This window comes from Microcaecilia unicolor, chromosome 12, assembly GCF_901765095.1.
Source record: "Microcaecilia unicolor chromosome 12, aMicUni1.1, whole genome shotgun sequence".
In the NCBI taxonomy this organism is placed as follows: Eukaryota; Metazoa; Chordata; class Amphibia; order Gymnophiona; family Siphonopidae; genus Microcaecilia; species Microcaecilia unicolor.
Genome location: NC_044042.1, coordinates 6,544,298 through 6,560,842, shown reverse-complemented (window position 1 = coordinate 6,560,842; position 16,545 = coordinate 6,544,298). Strand labels below are relative to the sequence as shown.

The 16,545-nt window shown below is 46.1% G+C and overlaps 1 protein-coding gene across 1 annotated transcript in view; it reads right to left on the bottom strand.

Moving 5' to 3' along the window:
* Positions 1 to 16,545, bottom strand: part of LOC115482058 (complement receptor type 2-like) — a gene marked incomplete at its 3' end in the record, with an annotated part of 504,947 nt that overhangs the window by 385,709 nt on the left and 102,693 nt on the right. Inside the window, exon 17 of the mRNA XM_030221619.1 lies at positions 1,158 to 1,318. Within this exon, the coding sequence (XP_030077479.1) occupies positions 1,158 to 1,318 (161 nt within the window). The remainder of the gene's footprint in view (positions 1 to 1,157; positions 1,319 to 16,545) is intronic.

Below are 16,545 nucleotides of genomic sequence, written 5' to 3'. Positions count from 1 at the left end.
CACTCCACTCATTATTTTATATACCTCTATCATGTCTCCCCTCAGCCGTCTCTTCTCCAAGCTGAATAGCCCTAGCCTCCTTAATCTTTCTTCATAGGGAAGTCGTCCCATCCCCGCTATCATTTTAGTCACCCTTCACTGCACCATTTCCAATTCTACTATATCTTTCTTGAGATGCGGCGACCAGAATTGAACACAGTACTCAAGGTGCGGTCGCACCATGGAGCGATACAACAGCATAATAACATCCTCATAAATATTCATATTTATTTTAGATCATTTATACCCCGCTTTTTGCAACGTATAGAGCAGCCCCAAAGCGGGCTTACAATGAACTAATGAAAACAATTACAATGACAGTTGAAGGCAGAAGGGAAGGGGGGGGGGGGTAGATAAATACATTATTTAAACAAACAGTACTACTACTACTTAGCATTTCTATAGCGCTGCCAGGGTTACGCAGCGCTGTACAAGTTTAAACATGGGGAAGGACAGTCCCTGCTCAAGAGAGCTTACAATCTAAAGGTAAACAGCAGGCAGGGAAAAGAAATCAAAAAGAGAAAGTAAAGAGAACCTTAAGATTCATATTTGGCTACTTTGGGGCTGGGAGTAGAACTACTGTGTTTCCCCGAAAATAAGACACTGTCTTATATTAATTTTTGCCCCCCAAAACGCGCTAGGTCTTATTTTCAGGGGCTGTCTTATTTTTCGGGGAAACATCGGGGGTTGGCCTGCCCGCCCTCCGTCGCTCCTGGAACTAACCTTAAACGCCTCCTTTCACCTTCGCAGCAAGCGGCAGCAGGGCAGGCCACTCCTTCCTTCCGTGTCCCGCCCTCGCCTGACGTAATGTCCGCGAGGGCGGGGCACGGAAGGAAGGAGAGGTCTGCCCTGCTGCCGCTTGCTGCCAAGGTGAAAGGAGGCGTTTAAGGTTAGTTCCAGGAGCGACAGGGGAGGGGGGGGCCCGGTGACCTTTGGTGGGGGGAGGGGGCAGCCTTGTCCGGCTCTCTGCGGCCCTGCTTTGAAAAAAGCTTGGTCTTACTTTCGGGGGAGGTCTTATATCTACCAATTCAGGAAAACCTCGACTAGGTCTTACTTTCGGGGAAACAGGGTAGAAGTGCCTTTGCTTTTTATTAGTAAAGCGTCGTCCACTCACTCACCCTGGACCCGGGCGTTCAGTAAGCAGAGAAGGGCGGCTGCAGCAGCGACCCAGCGGCTGTCGTCTCCGGTCCTCCTCCTCCGGGACGCCATGTCTGCCCAGGCCACTAACACCTGTCGATAAAGAGGAAGAAGGAAGAAACCGGGCCGAAGAGAGAAGAAGCTGTCAAGAAAAAAAAAAACAGGAACAAGAGCAGCGCAATTATTATTACCCAGGTAAAAGGACGAGAGAGAGAGAGAAAGGCGGGCGCTGTAGCTAACGGTTACCAGCCGCCCGTTAGGAGGACAGGGAGAGCGCGAGGCCAGTGCCGGCACCCGCCACCTGTGGCGTGACGCGGAGACAGCGCGAGCCGCCCGTCGCGAGCCATCTCTGACGCGGCCCGCCCAGGTGTAGAGGGGGAAGAAAGAAGAGGGCAGCGCGAGAGACTGCCCGCCGTCGCGAGCCATAAGGGGAAAGGGCAGCGCGAGACCAGGACCCGTGGTGGTGGTCCGAGAGATGAGCGCGCGCGCCCTTGCTTGTCTGCCCTCCCTGTCGCTCTTTACCGTGCGCGCGCGCTGTTCCTGTCCTCCCTCGAGCCACTCAGCAGACCGGCCGCATAGTCCTGGCTCCTCGACTCCTAGCTGCGACGCTGACTGAGCTCAGTGGTGTCTGCAGCAGCTGCCAAGCAGGCAGCGCCTTCTTCTCCACTCCTTTACCTTTCCTACTTCCGGGAGGAGGAGGCGGGGAGCGGGAGGGAGAGCCTGTCGCAATGACGTCATACAAGGGCGAGGCGGTGCGCGACGACGCGTGCCGCTGGGTTCTCTTCCCGGCTACAGCCGACTGCAGCAGCTGAGCTGCTGTCGCTTCTCTCAAAGACAGCAGTTCCGCTGATCGGCACGTGCGTCCTGTACATTGTAAAGCTGTGAAAGACTATTTTTTTTATTGCATTAATAATGCAATTCGGGATCAATTGACTTGCATGCTCTTTTCTCACTGGAGGTAAACATGTTTAAGCACTATGCAACGTGCCCATTAGTTTGAGGTCAATGCTGGGAAAATTAACGTTGATTCAGCACCATTTATAGAATTTACCCCGTTATTTCCAGCAGCTTTCAGATAAGTGGCATTGATATTGCTTCTTTATGTTTTGCACATATAAATGCACATTTAAATGGAGATAAACAATTATACCACAGTGTCGGCTTCAGTGTTGGATTAATTCCATATGTGCTGTTTAAATGACATATATCTCTCTTCACATTTTTGATTGATATAATAATGCTTTATTGCGAGTTAGTAAGCATTTAGAATATTTATGCTACATTGTTTAGTTTTTGGGCACTTCTTTGGTTTGTCGTGAAAGGCATATATCGAGTCTCAAATAAACATAAACAATGCAGGTCAGAAACCCAAATAGTAGCAACTTCCAAAGCCACCAATCCCAGGACAAGCAATAGTTTTCACCATATCAATCTCAATAACAATGAACTTTTCCTCCAGGAACTTGTCCAAACCTTTTTTAAACCCACCTACGATAACTGCTGTTGCTACATCCTTGACAATGAGTTCCAGAGCATAACTGTTCTTTGAATGAAAAAATATTTTCTATTTGTTTTAAAAAGGAATTTCATTGAGCATGCACCCTGGCCTACCCTTATCAGCATGTCATGTGAACCTGCAGGGTGCAGGAGACCAGTAGCTCCGCCCACCACCAGTCACCAGTGCCCTTGGTGTAGCAGTGCATTCAGTACAGCAGGGGGTTACACCTTTGCTTTTTATTAGAAAACCGTCCACTCACCCTGGACCTCAGCACTCAGTAAGCAAAAAAGACTGAGAGAGGGGATATGATAATACCTCTGTGGCATTAATGTACAGGAGGTGAGCCTCTTTCAAATGAGGGAAAACTCTGGAATGAGAGGACAAAGTATGAAGTTAAGAGATTATAGGCTCAGGAGTAATTTGAGGAAATATTTTTTAACAGAAAGGATGGTGGATGAGTGGAATCGCCTCCCAATGGAGGCGGTGGAGACGAGAACTGTTTCTGAATTGAAGAAAGCGTGGGACAGGCATGTGGGGATCTGTTAGGGAGAGGAGGAGATCGTGGTTGCCATGGATGGGGCAGACTGGATGGGCTATTTGGCTATTACCTGCCGTTATGTTTCTATGTTTCTAATTCTGTGAATATTTTGTATAGCATTTGGTTTCAGGATTCCCCTTTCTGGGATGGCTGCAATGGTACTGCTACTTTATAAGCCAGAACCCTTAGGGCCTTTTTTACAAAGCAGTGGTATCTGTACCACTGCTTTGCCGTGCACCAATCTTCAGGGCCGCCAAGAGACTGAGCCAGGCCCGGGGCAAGACCGCCCCCCCCCCCAATCGCTACCACTGTCGCCTCCCTCTCCTGCTCCCAGGCCGCTGGCACCGCAGTCCCTTGTCTCCACCCACCCACCCCCAGCACAGTCGACAGCCCCCCTCCGTTCACCACCTGCATTCAAATCGGCAGTTCACCTCCCTTTGGGCCCTCCCTCACTGTGCCCCGCCCTTGCGGAAACAGGAAGTTGCATCAGACGAGGGCGGGACACAGTGAGGGAAGGCCCGAGGCGATCCGTCGCTCTCAAACACACAAGGCGCTGCCAACTAGAGACTCTCCATTTTCCAAATGCAGGGGGCCCGGTGGCAGACAGAAGGGAGCTGCTGCCAGAGCCGAGGGCAGGCAGGTGGAGACCGGGGACTGCAGCGCCGGCGGCCTGGGAGCAGGAGAAGGAAAAAGAGAGAGACCCCGGCACCGAGCCCTCCTTGGAGGCCCGGGCCATCTTCTCCCCCCCTGCCCTCCCTCTCAGTGGCACTACCACCAGGGCTCTTGCAAGGGCCTGGCGTAGTGCCTGCCCCCAACACGTGTCCAGGGGCTTACCCAGCGGTAATCAGCGCTGGTTACCACTGGGGTAACACAGGAGCTCTTACCTAAATAGGTGGTGGTAAAGGCTCTCCCCGGGAAATGTTTCACTTACCACATGGCCATTTCCGTCCCCTTGGCGCACAGGAAACCCGCACACCGACACCCCCACAGGGCTCCTTTTACTGCCACTTGGTAAAAGGGGCCCCAAGCGAGCAGGTGTGGCTGCTTGCTTTATTACTTTGTGTCCAATGATAGATTAGAGGTTTTATCCACCCCCTGTGCCCTGCTTCTCAGTAGAGGAATGGAGTAGCTACTTGGCTCCCAGTCTGCTGAGACCAAGGAAAGAGAAGCCCCGCTCAGTAACACGACTAAAAAACAGAAAAAACGTAGGCAGATAAAGACCATATGGCCTATCTAGTCTGCCTCTCCCAGACTTATACTGTTGACAAGATTTTGCCTCTCAGGAACAATGTGTGTACAAGTAGATCCCAAGAAGGAGAGATTATGTGTGGAACTAGAAGGGAATAATTTTACCTCAGACCCAGAGAGACCTTTTATCCTAAAGAACTTATTACAGGAGGGAATTGATATGCCCCCAGATCCTAGGAGGCCAGTTACCTCAAGAGACTGATTATTGCTAAAGGGATCACACAGACAAAACTAGTGGAGCCTTATAAAATTCCCAGAGCTACCAAATTACTCATTCCAGGAGGGAGAGTTTTCGGGCAGTCCAGGACCTCTGCCATCCTCATCCTGCTGCATTATGGGACCTGCCACACTGATTTCTATGGATAGAATCATGAACTACAGATACCACACTGCTTTGAGATATAAGTGTAAAACCAGAACTGGCCAAAGAGTCTCCCTCCTGGAATGGGTAACTTGGCAGCTCTGTAAACCGTTTTGCAATTAGTTCATTGAAGGAGTTGATTGCTCCCTCCACTTCTGGTTTTCAGTTGTATTTGGGGAAATTTGTACACCAGGGCCTTGAAGAGAAATCTGTTTTTGCTCCTTCCTCACACCCCCCTATCCCCCCCCCCACACACACACACACACTTTGAAATTCTGCATGGAATCTTGTTATTCTTTAGAATTCTAGAATCTTGCTACTCTTTGGGGTTCTACAAGGAATGTTGCTACACTTTGAAATTCTGCATGGAATCTTGTTATTCTTTAGCATTCTAGAATCTGGCTACTCTCTGGGGTTCTACATGGAATGTTGCTACTCTTTGGGTTTCTGCCAGGTACTTGTGACCTGGATTGGCCACTGTTGGAAACAGGATGCTGGGCTTGATGGACCTTTGATCTGTCCCAGTATGGCAATACTTATGTAGGGCATTCCTAGAATTTACACTCAGTGTTATAGAATATGCCTGTGCCGTGCGTAACTGAGGCGTCAGCATTTACACCAGGATTTGGTTGATGCAAATGGCTGCGACTAAGTATAGTCACAAGAAACAGGCGCTGGGCCATATTCTATAAACTGCGCCTAACTTTTGGCATTATTTTTTTTGGTGCCGATTTTTACTCATCATAAATAGAATCTCCCAATATGTGTAAATTTAATCTGGAAACAATGCCCAAGTATTGGCAAAAATGTGTGTCCTTGTGAGCCTTGGTGTTCTGTGCTACTAGCAAGCTAGAAAGTTGCTAGGCTGTATAGAGAGAGGTGTGACCAGCAGAAGAAAGGAGGTGTTGATGCCCCTGTATAAGTTGTTGGTGAGGCCCCACCTGGAGTATTGTGTTCAGTTTTCGAAGGCCGTACCTTGCGAAGGATGTTAAAAAAAATGGAAGCGGTGCAAAGAAAAGCTACGAGAATGGTATGGGATTTGCGTTACAAGACGTATGAGGAGAGACTTGCTGACCTGAACATGTATACTCTGGAGGAAAGGAGAAACAGGGGTGATATGATACAGATGTTCAAATGTTTGAAAGGTATTAATCCGCAAACGAACCTTTTCCGGAGATGGGAAGGCGGTAGAACGAGAGGACATGAAATGAGATTGAAGGGAGGCAGACTCAAGAAAAATGTTAGGAAGTATTTTTTCATGGAGAGAGTGGTGGATACTTGGAATGCCCTCCCGCGGGAGGTGGTGAAGATGAAAACGGTAACGGAATTCAAAAATGCGTGGGATAAACATAAAGGAATCCTGTTCAGAAGGAATGGATCCTCAGAAGCTTAGCAGAGATTGGGTTACAGATCCGGTGGTGGGAGGCGGGGCTAGTGGTTGGGAGGCGGGGCTGGTGCTGGGCAGACATCAACGGTCTGTGCCCTGAAATGGCAGATACAAATCAAGGTCAGGTATACACATAAAGTAGCACATATGAGTTTATCTTGTTGGGCAGACTGGATGGACCGTGCAGGTCTTTCTCTGCCGTCATCTACTATGTTTCTATGTGTGTGTGTGTGTGTGTTTTTTTATATATATAATGTTTATAAATCGTATTTTGTGTTCAACTGATTGTCAATCTGTGCGCCTTGTTTTCATAGTGAGTGTATATTCAAGAGATCCCATCACCCTCTTAAATCAAGAAAAAAAACCCTGCTGCTGTTGCCTGGAAACTCACAAATGGACTTAATGCAATATACCACACCCAGATGCTGCAGCTGTGAGGAAATGGAAATCCTACTTCATCTTTTTATTCAGTTCAGGGCACAACCCAGTTGATCAGGACTGGAAAGTGAGTTTGGTTTTGGCACCAAAAACATGCTGATCTGAATTGGGAAGTCCCTAGAGAACAAGTGAGGTTATTTTGTTGTGGTCTGTAAGTACAGTTTGCATTTGCTTGGAAATTAAAAAATAGTTCAAGAATACCGAGACATGTCTGCTTAAAATGTGGTTCCACTCTACAGTTAATGGCTGGCATTTGAGGTTGATTGGTATTTGTAGATCAGCAACCCAAAAGAGGCCACCTTCATTTTTTAATAGTGACTTTTACTTGCATAAGGGGTTAAGCACCAGTGTCTCCAATTCTAAGCGGTTCTCTACCTCGCCTCTTCCTGCTTTGCCTACACCCCTCATATGCAAATCCCATGTGCATGTGGTCTTAAAATAGCGTATGTCTCTTCTAAGTCATGCATTAAAACATTCTGTTTTGCTTAGGTTTTGAGAGATGACGTTAACTGAGAATGGCACTCTATACCTTAGAATAATTTTGTCTCCAGATATTTATTTATTTATTGCATTTGTATCCCACATTATCCCACCTCTTTGCAGGCTCAATGTGGCTTACAATTCGTCATGGATACTGGAAATAGAAGAGAATATACATTTGGTTTTACAGAGGGTTTTGTGTTACACGGTGGTGAAATACATGATTGTATTAAAGCAAAAGACATTATAAGACATTTCAGGATATATTAAAGATTGTGCAGTTACACGTGTTGATCTTTGTGATATATCTTGTCGAAGAGATAAGTTTTCAATAGTTTACGGAAATTGGTCGATTCATGGACCGTTTTCAGGTTACGTGGCAACGCGCTCCATAGCTGCGTGCTCATATAGGAAAAGGTAGATGCGTGCATTAATTTGTATTTCAGACCTTTACACTTGGGAGAATGAAGATTGAGGAATGTGCGAGAAGCTTTTATTGCGTTCCTGGGTGGTAGTTCTATTAGGTCTGACATGTAGGCTGGGGCGTCACCATGGATGATTTTATGGACTAGAGTACAAAGTTTGAACGTGATGCGTTCTTTAAGTGGGAGCCAGTGTAGTTTTTCTTGTATCCAGTGTAACCCCATAATCTATTTTATTTATTTATTTTTGTTTTTTGTTACATTTGTATCCCGCGCTTTCCCACTCATGGCAGGCTCAATGCGGCAGGCAATGGAGGGTTAAGTGACTTGCCCAGAGTCACAAGGAGCTGCCTGTGCCGGGAATTGAACTCAGTTCCCCAGGACCAAAGTCCACCACCCTAACCACTAGGCCACTCATGGCAGGCTCAATGCGGCTTACATGGGGCAATGGAGGGGTTAAGTGACTTGCCCAGAGTCACAAGGAGCTGCCTGTGCCAGGAATCGAACTCAGTTCCTCAGGACCAAAGTCCACCACCCTAACCACTAGGCCACTCCTCCACTGTTGCTACTATTTGAGATTCTACATGGAATGTTGCTATTCCACTAGCAACATTCCATGTAGAAGTCGGCCCTTGCAAATCACCAGTATGGCCGCGCAGGCTTCTGCTTCTGTGAGTCTGACGTGCAGGACGTCAGACTCACAGAAACAGAAGCCTGCGCAGCCTTCTACATGGAATGTTGCTAGTGGAATAGCAACATTCCATGTAGAATCTCCAATAGTATCTATTTTATTTTTGTTACATTTGTACCCTGCGCTTTCCCACTCATGGCAGGCTCAATGCGGCTTACATGGGGCAATGGAGGGTTAAGTGACTTGCCCAGAGTCACAAGGAGCTGCCTGTGCCTGAAGTGGGAAATCAAACTCAGTTCCTCAGTTCCCCAGGACCAAAGTCCACCACCCTAACCACTAGGCCACTCCTCCACCTTAGTAGGTAATGGTAGAAAATGCACAGTTAACTCATCCAACTTTTCCTTCTAATCCTTCTGCAGTATTTTCCTGAGGACATTCTTTAATCACCTTTCCCTTTCCTAAGTGGGGATTCCATTTACCATTGCCTTTACTCCTGGAGGGATTCTGAACAGAATAATTATAATTCTGTGTAGAAATTTTGAAAATTCTGTTCACGCTATTTTAAAATTCTGCAAAATGCTGCATTCTTTGTGTAGAATTCCCCTTTCATAAAGGCTGGGCTCCTCCCAGCCTCAGGCCTGACATAAGAACATAAGAGTAGCCATACTGGGTCAGACCAGTGGTCCATCCAGCCCAGTATCCTGTTTTCAAACAGTGGCCAAGCCAGGTCACAAGTACCTGGCAGAAACCCAAATAGTAGCAACATTCCATATAGAATCTCAAAGAGTAGCAACATTCCATGTAGAACCCCAAAGAATAGCAAGATTCTGGAATCCTAAAGAGTGACAAGATTCCAGAATCTCAGAGTACCAACATTTCCATAGTACAAATCCCAGGGCAAGCAGTTGCTTCCCATGTCTGTCTCAATAGCAGACTATGGAGTTTTCCTCCAGGAATTTGTCCAAACTTTTTTTTAACCCAGATACATTAACCGCTGTTACTTCCTCCTCCGGCAAAGAGTTCCAGAGCTAACTATTATTTCAGTGAAAAAATATTTCTATGTAACTTTCTCAAGTGTCCCCTGGTCTTTGTACTTTTGGAATGAGTAAAAAATCGATTTACTTCTACTTGTTCTACTCCACTCAGGATTTTTTAGACCTTAATCATATCTCTCCTCATCCGTCTTTTTTCCAAGCTGGTTTCTCTCTGCTCAAGCCCAATCTTCACCCCCCTCCCAGCAGTTTAATTTCCCAGTTTAGCTTGAACCCCTCCCAAGGCTGGATCTCCTTTACAGGTTCAGCTGCCAGTTTTTTCTCTCCCCTTCCCCCAGCTTTCTTTTTCCTCTCTCTGCCCACCAACCTTTTCTCCCCATCCTGTAGCAAGACCCCATGTTCTTCCCTGTCCCTCTCTCTCAAACCTCTTTCCTCCAACACACACACTTCCATAGCTCTCTCTCAGCTCCTGAAGGCACAGCCCCATAGCTCCACCCCCCCCCCCACCCCCACCCCCACATAGTCCTCCAGCTATCTCTCTCCCACTTACTGTGGTACACACCCTAAGTATGCCCTTTTCCTCTCTCCTCCTTCCCTCCTCCTGCACACTGACTGGCACAAGAGAAACACCGCTGCATGTCAGAGCATAGGAGCCAACGTTTCAAAATAAGTGGGGCTGCTAAACCCAACAGAAATTACCCCACCTTGGACACAGTCAAGGAGTTTGCTCAATACTGGGGATTCTCAAGCTGGCTCCTATGTGTCAGACCACCTCCTCCTCCTCTTCCACCTTGGCTCTAATTACTGACTTGAATCGCAAGTGATATCATCCAGCCATGTGGTTCACATTTAGCAGCTGGACTCATAAGTACATAAATACAGCCACACTGGGACAGACCAGAGGTCCATCAAGCCCAGCATCCTGTTTCCAACAGTGGCCAATCCAGGTCACAAATACCTGGCAAGATCCCAAAAAAGCTCCATACATGTTATGCTACTTATCCCAGAAATAAGCAGTGGATTTTCCCCAAGTCCATTTTAATAATGGTCTATGGACTTTAGGAAGCCATCCAGACTTTTTTAAACCCCGCTAAGCTAACCGCCTTTACCATATTCTCTGGCAATGAATTCCAGAGAATGTGACAGAGGAGGCAGATGGAACCTGATGTGCAGGTACTCTTTTCTTCTTTTGCTGATCAGGATCCAAGAAATTAGACCCCCATTACCCTTTATGAAGAGCATTGGCTACCTGTATCTCATAGAATTTCGTTCAAAACTCCTTTCACTAGCGCACCAGATACATTTAACTGGCCTTCCCTTAAAGCTCTCTCGGCTATTACTATCATGTTCTCCTCCCAGAAGTCTTTGTTCATCTCAGTCTAATCAACTCATTCTGCAACAGTTATTCCTAATGTGTTAAATGTTATTAATTATCTGACTATACCATATTTTTGATGGTTTTCTTGAAAGTAAGCCACATCGGACCTGAGCTTGTTCGGGAGAATGTGGGATACAAATGTCATAAAGAAATAAACTAAAACAAATCAATCCTTGCTTAAAATATGCTTCAACTTTTTTTTCCATTCTAGAATCTTTAGCGGAACCAGCCCCACTCCTCAGAGAGACTGGGACGATTTTTTTTTTTTTTGTTACATTTGTACCCCGCGCTTTCCCACTCATGGCAGGCTCAATGGGGCAATGGAGGGTTAAGTGACTTGCCCAGAGTCACAAGGAGCTGCCTGTGCCTGAAGTGGGAATTGAACTCAGTTCCTCAGGACCAAAGTCCACCACCCTAACCACTAGGCCACTCCTCCACTGTTGCTACTATTTGAGATTCTACATGGAATGTTGCTATTCCACTAGCAACATTCCATGTAGAAGTCGGCCCTTGCAGATCACCAATGTGGCTGTGCAGACTTCTACATGGAATGTTGCTAGTGGAATAGCAACATTCCATGTAGAATGTCCAATAGTAGCAACATTCCATGTAGAATCTCCAATAGTATCTATTTTATTTTTGTTAAATTTGTACCTCGCGCTTTCCCACTCATGGCAGGCTCAATGCGGCTTACATGGGGCAACAGAGGGTTAAGTGACTTGCCCAGAGTCACAAGGAGCTGCCTGTGCCTGAAGTGGGAATCGAACTCAGTTCCTCAGGACCAAAGTCCACCACCCTAACCACTAGGCCACTCCTTCACTCAATCTTACATCAGATTTAAAACTGGCCTCAAAACTTTTCTTTTTAAGGATGTCTACGACCCCTAATCTTGTCACTTCACTACCCACTTGGTGATCAGTTTTGGGCAACTGCGCTCCAAGCTGACAGTCCTTTCACTTTTCTTTCCTACATTTCTATCTTCATTGAGCTATTTTTAACCGCTCTGAAAGGCTGCTCACTGGTGGTATATGAAGCATTAATAAACGTGGGACGGGCGAGAAGAACCCAAAAGACATTGCCTCCCAGTCCCCCATACAGAATTCTGCATAGGAGCAGAATTCTTAATTGTTCGGTGACACATAATTCCCCCAGGTATAAACCCTCTATCACGCAACCAGTTTCTAAATCAGTCCAGCTTTGGAACCCTTGTTCTGCTCTGTTTCTTTATGAGCCAGACATCACATGAAAATAGCCGGTGCCAGTCAAGCCCCCACCCCTGTAGGCCAACACTTTACAAGACCAGAACACTGCACCAGTGATTTCACAGTAAGAATACTGAAAGGTAATTTTAAAACAATACAGGAACGTAAGACCTTTGAAATAAGAATTATTGAATATTTTGACACCCAACAAACAGGACTTAATAAGGATCTGGGTTTTCTAACCCATTATAAACCATAAAGCTGTATTTCTCTGTTTATTTCTCTGTTTATTACCCTCCTCTCACCTACCAACACCCATCCTGTTAGAATATCAATGAAATGCTTTGATGTCCCCATGCATACCCCCACCCTCCCACTCTGTCAGACTGTCAAAGTAATGCTTTGATGTTTCTCTTATATATACTATCTGCTACCACATTTGCTTATTTCCGATCTGACGAAGAAGGGCAACCTTCGAAAGCTAATCAAGAAATGTATTAAGTTATGTCCAATAAAAAAAGGTATCATCTTATTTTCTTTTCCATGTTTTATTTTCTTTGATTTCTATTGATAACCTTTAAGAGTGGACTAACACGGCTACCACACCTCTCTACTTTATGAGCCTTGACGTAATTCTCTAATCAGCCAATCAAGGAATCGATCAGGTTTGGTCTGTCACAGTCTTCCTCTGGTAAAAACCAAGCTGCCTGAGATCTGCTTCCAAACTATAAAGATGTCAGGAAATGCTCCATCAAGTTTCCCACCACAGGGTGAGTCTACCCAGCCAGTCGATGGCCCTAAGGGGATATGGCAATTATAGAACAGAGTTCTCCACAATTTTCCTCAGTCCAGAAAAAAAACAAAATAACATATAATGTAAGTTTGACATTTTGTATGTGATGCAGAAATGTACTTCCTCTTCTAGTGAAAATGAAGTTGATAAAACACTGGTCTGTGTCATTGCCCCAGCAAGTAAACTGGGCAGGGCCTGGATATCTCTTGCAAGTCCTTATCTGCCATCATGTTTTCTGTTTCTGTGAGAGAAACTTCCTTGTGCTTGAGGCTGCCCCGCTGGTTTTGGCCCTGTATATCATCAAAGGGTCCTGCACAGTTTGTTTTTTTTCCATGCTTCTTTGTACAAGCTGAACTAAAAACCAAAATAGGGCAGATTCAGGCAGTTTTAACAAGGCAGAGTCCTGCAAGAGCCCAGACCAAGCCAGTCCTTGGAGAACCTCTATAAAAGTGAGCAGAAAGGTAAAGTCAGAATCTTTCCTAAAAAGACTAGAAGTGGTCCAGAGGAAGGCGACAAAAATGATATGGGGCCTGCGCCATTAGACGTATGATGAGAGGAGACTGGAAGACCTGAATATGTGTAGCCCATACTCGAAGGGTATTAATATAGGAGGAAACCTCTTCCAGAGAAGGAAAAATGGTAAAACTAGAGGACATGAATTGAGGCTGCAGGGTGGAAGACTTAGAGGGGCATAATTGAACGAAAACGTCTATCTCCATGGGCGTTTATCTCCGAGAACGGGTCCGTGAAGGGGCGGACCGAACCGTATTTTCGAAAAAAATAGACGTCCATGTTTTATTCGACAATTTGTGAGCTGGGCGTTTTTGTTTTTCAGTGATAATGGAAAATGAAAGCGCCCAGCTCAAAAACGAATAAATCCAAGGCATTTGTTCGTGGGAGGGGCCAGGAGTCGTAGTGCACTGGTCCCCCTCACATGCCAGGACACCAACCGGGCACCCTAGGGGGCACTTTTACAAAAACAAAAAAAAAGGCAAAAGAGGAACTCTATTTAGAAAATAGATGGTAGAAAACAAAACTAATTAAATAAAAATAACCCTTTAAATGGCTGCAGGGGTGGATGTGTGAGTGACACTTGAACAGCTACTCCGGCTCAGGGCTGTAGCCAGAGTTCGGCGGGAGGGGGGTCCAAAGCCCGAGGTGAGGGGGGCACATTTTAGCCCCCCCCCAGTGCCGTCAACCACCCCCGCCATTGCCGACCCACCGACACCACCACCACCAACTTTGACCCCCCGCCAACGACCCTCTCGAGCCCCGCTGCCGCTGTCGGCTACCTTTGCTGGCGGGGGACCCCAACCCCCGCCAGCCGAGGTCCTCTTCTTCTGGCGCAAGGCTTCATTCTGTTTCTGTGAGTCTGACGTCCTACACGTTGTACGTGCAGGGCATCAGACTCACAGAAACAGAACAAAACCTTGCAGATCGGCCAGCAACGCGGCTGATGGCTGATCTGCAAGGCTTCGTTCTGTTTCTGTGAGTCACAGGTGGAGTTGGAGTGTTCTCTCAACAGGGTTTGGTGATCTATGACCAGTTGTCCTCTTTCAGCGCAATTTCTTCTGTCCCTCTGCGGGAGATCTTTACTGCCTCAAGGGGCGTTTCACTCATGTACATAAGTATTGCCACACTGGGACAGGCCAAAGGTCCATCAAGCCCAGTATCCTGTTTCCAACAGTGGCCAATCCAGGTCACAAATACCTGGCAAGATCCCGAAAAAGTTTAATACGTTTTATGCTGTTTATCCCAGAAATAAGCAGTGGATTTTCCCCAAGTCAATTTAATAATGGTCTATGGACTTTTCCTTTAGGAAGCTGTCCAGACCCTTTTTAAACCCCCGCTAAGCTAACTGCCTTTACCACATTCTCTGGCAATGAATTCCAAAGTTTACTAACACGTTGAGTGAAGAAAAATGTTCTGCAATTAGTATTAAAATTACTACTTTGTAGCTTCATCGCATGCCTCTTTGAGTCCTAGTATTTTTGGAAAGAGTAAACAAACAATTCACGTCTACCCTTTCCACTCCGCTCATTATTTTATAGACCTCTCTCATATCTCCCCTCAGCCGTCTCTTCTCCAAGCTGAAGAGCCTTAGATGCTTCAGCCTTTTCTCATAGGGAAGTCGTCCCATCCCCTTTATCATTTTCGTCACCCTTCTCTGTACCTCTTGTCACGGATCCTTCTCAGTCTTGCCATCTCCGCTCTCAGTTATTCCACTTCTTTCATGAGGGTTCAACCTGCAGACGTCTCACACGTAACACCGGTCCCGTGCCACGGATCATGCTTTCCGTCTGGACAGAGGCAAAAACTGTAATGGGGCAGCAGCTTTGGTGATGTTTCCTAACCATCCTTCAGTTGTAGGTGTTTTTGCACCTGTCTAAAACCAAGAGAAAAAGATCTACCAAAGTCTCTGCTTAGTCTCAGCTCCAGTACCTACTTTAATGTGAGATCTAACCCCCTTGTTCAAATTCCCTGTGTTGTAGTCTTGCTTCCTTCCTCACCTTTTATTTGGGTATACTGTAGGATCGTTATCACAGCTAATAAATTATCTGTGTCCAAGATTCCCCAAACAGAACTATCTGCACACAGACTGCTTAGCTCTCGGTCTAGGGGGCGGGAACCTTGGATAGAGCCTATACAGTTCTTCCGAAAGAAAGGAATGCGACTGGAAAAGCAAGCTGGAATATATATTAGATTTATTGTAGATAAGAAAATATAGGTAATGTATACAAAATATAGACACTCTGGCAAAGCTTTGGCTGAATACAAAATTACTGGCTGATTCAAATTACACTCATATGTCACACTACTAAACACTAATTCTTACTGGTTACCAGATAAAATTACACCACTGATAAGTCACACTATGTTACGAGGTAGTACAGTTATTAGCAGCTATCTCCTGATCACGGTATCTAGCCCCCCCCCCACCCCCCCGACTAACAGGAAATAAATCACCGTGTTTCTCACCAGGCTGAGACCTCAGGGTCATCTCTCGGCACGGGATACTCCTCAGACTCAAGCTGGATTCACAGCGAGTCTCAGTCAGAGCTGGAACGGGAACTCTGCAGCAGACAGGGAGGGCACAGGTCACTCAGTGCAGGTACAGCTGAACCACGATACTTTCCTCCAGATACACAGTTCATCAGTTGGTGGACCTTATTAGGTCTCACGGGTCTTCTTTCCACCTCCACCTTCTTCCAAGGCTTCCGACTAACTCTTTCTTGTTTCCGCTCTTCCCAGTACCTCTTGGTCCGGTGGCTGCAGGAACCAATCTGGATCTTCCTCGGCTCACTGCATGGCAAGAACAGTCTGTTGTTCTTGACCTTCAAGTTGTTACATTGTGGTATGCATTTTCTGTTTCTCACCCGCCTTGCTGGAGCCTTCAGCTTCTCGGGGAGATAAGGGGGGCCTGGTTTGCCCACAGCATGTCCTTGGTGTTGAGCTTCTGCTGTAATTTTCCACAAGCTGCAAAGCTGTTTCTTGCTGACACAGAGATGTGCAGGTCAGGGGTGGATGCAGCCATTTTGTTGAAACAGGATGTCATAGGCTTGTATAGGCCAAGACCAGCAAGGTGAGACACACAGGGAAATACTCCTACAATACAGTGGTTTATCTTATACACTTAACGTTTAGAGATGTGTCCTAGAGCTTGGATATCACTCTACAAAATATACAGAATAAATTCCAATGGATTAATGTGCTATCAAATTATTTGAGTTACACACCAGAACAAGATGACAATAAAGAGTTTACTAAGAGAGGTTTAAGTTGATGGCTTTTGAATTCTTGGACTTTGGTGTAGCCATGGGCACAGAAATGCACTCAGGAAGTTAAGTTCTAATCTTTGTTTTCTGGTAACTGTCCCTGGGCTGCTGATGGAATTAAACCTGTTGACGGTTATAATCTGATGAGAGAATTTGTTATTTTACTGTATTTTTCTTTTTGATATTTTATGTATGTTTTAACAGTGTCGTTTCATAATTATGTAT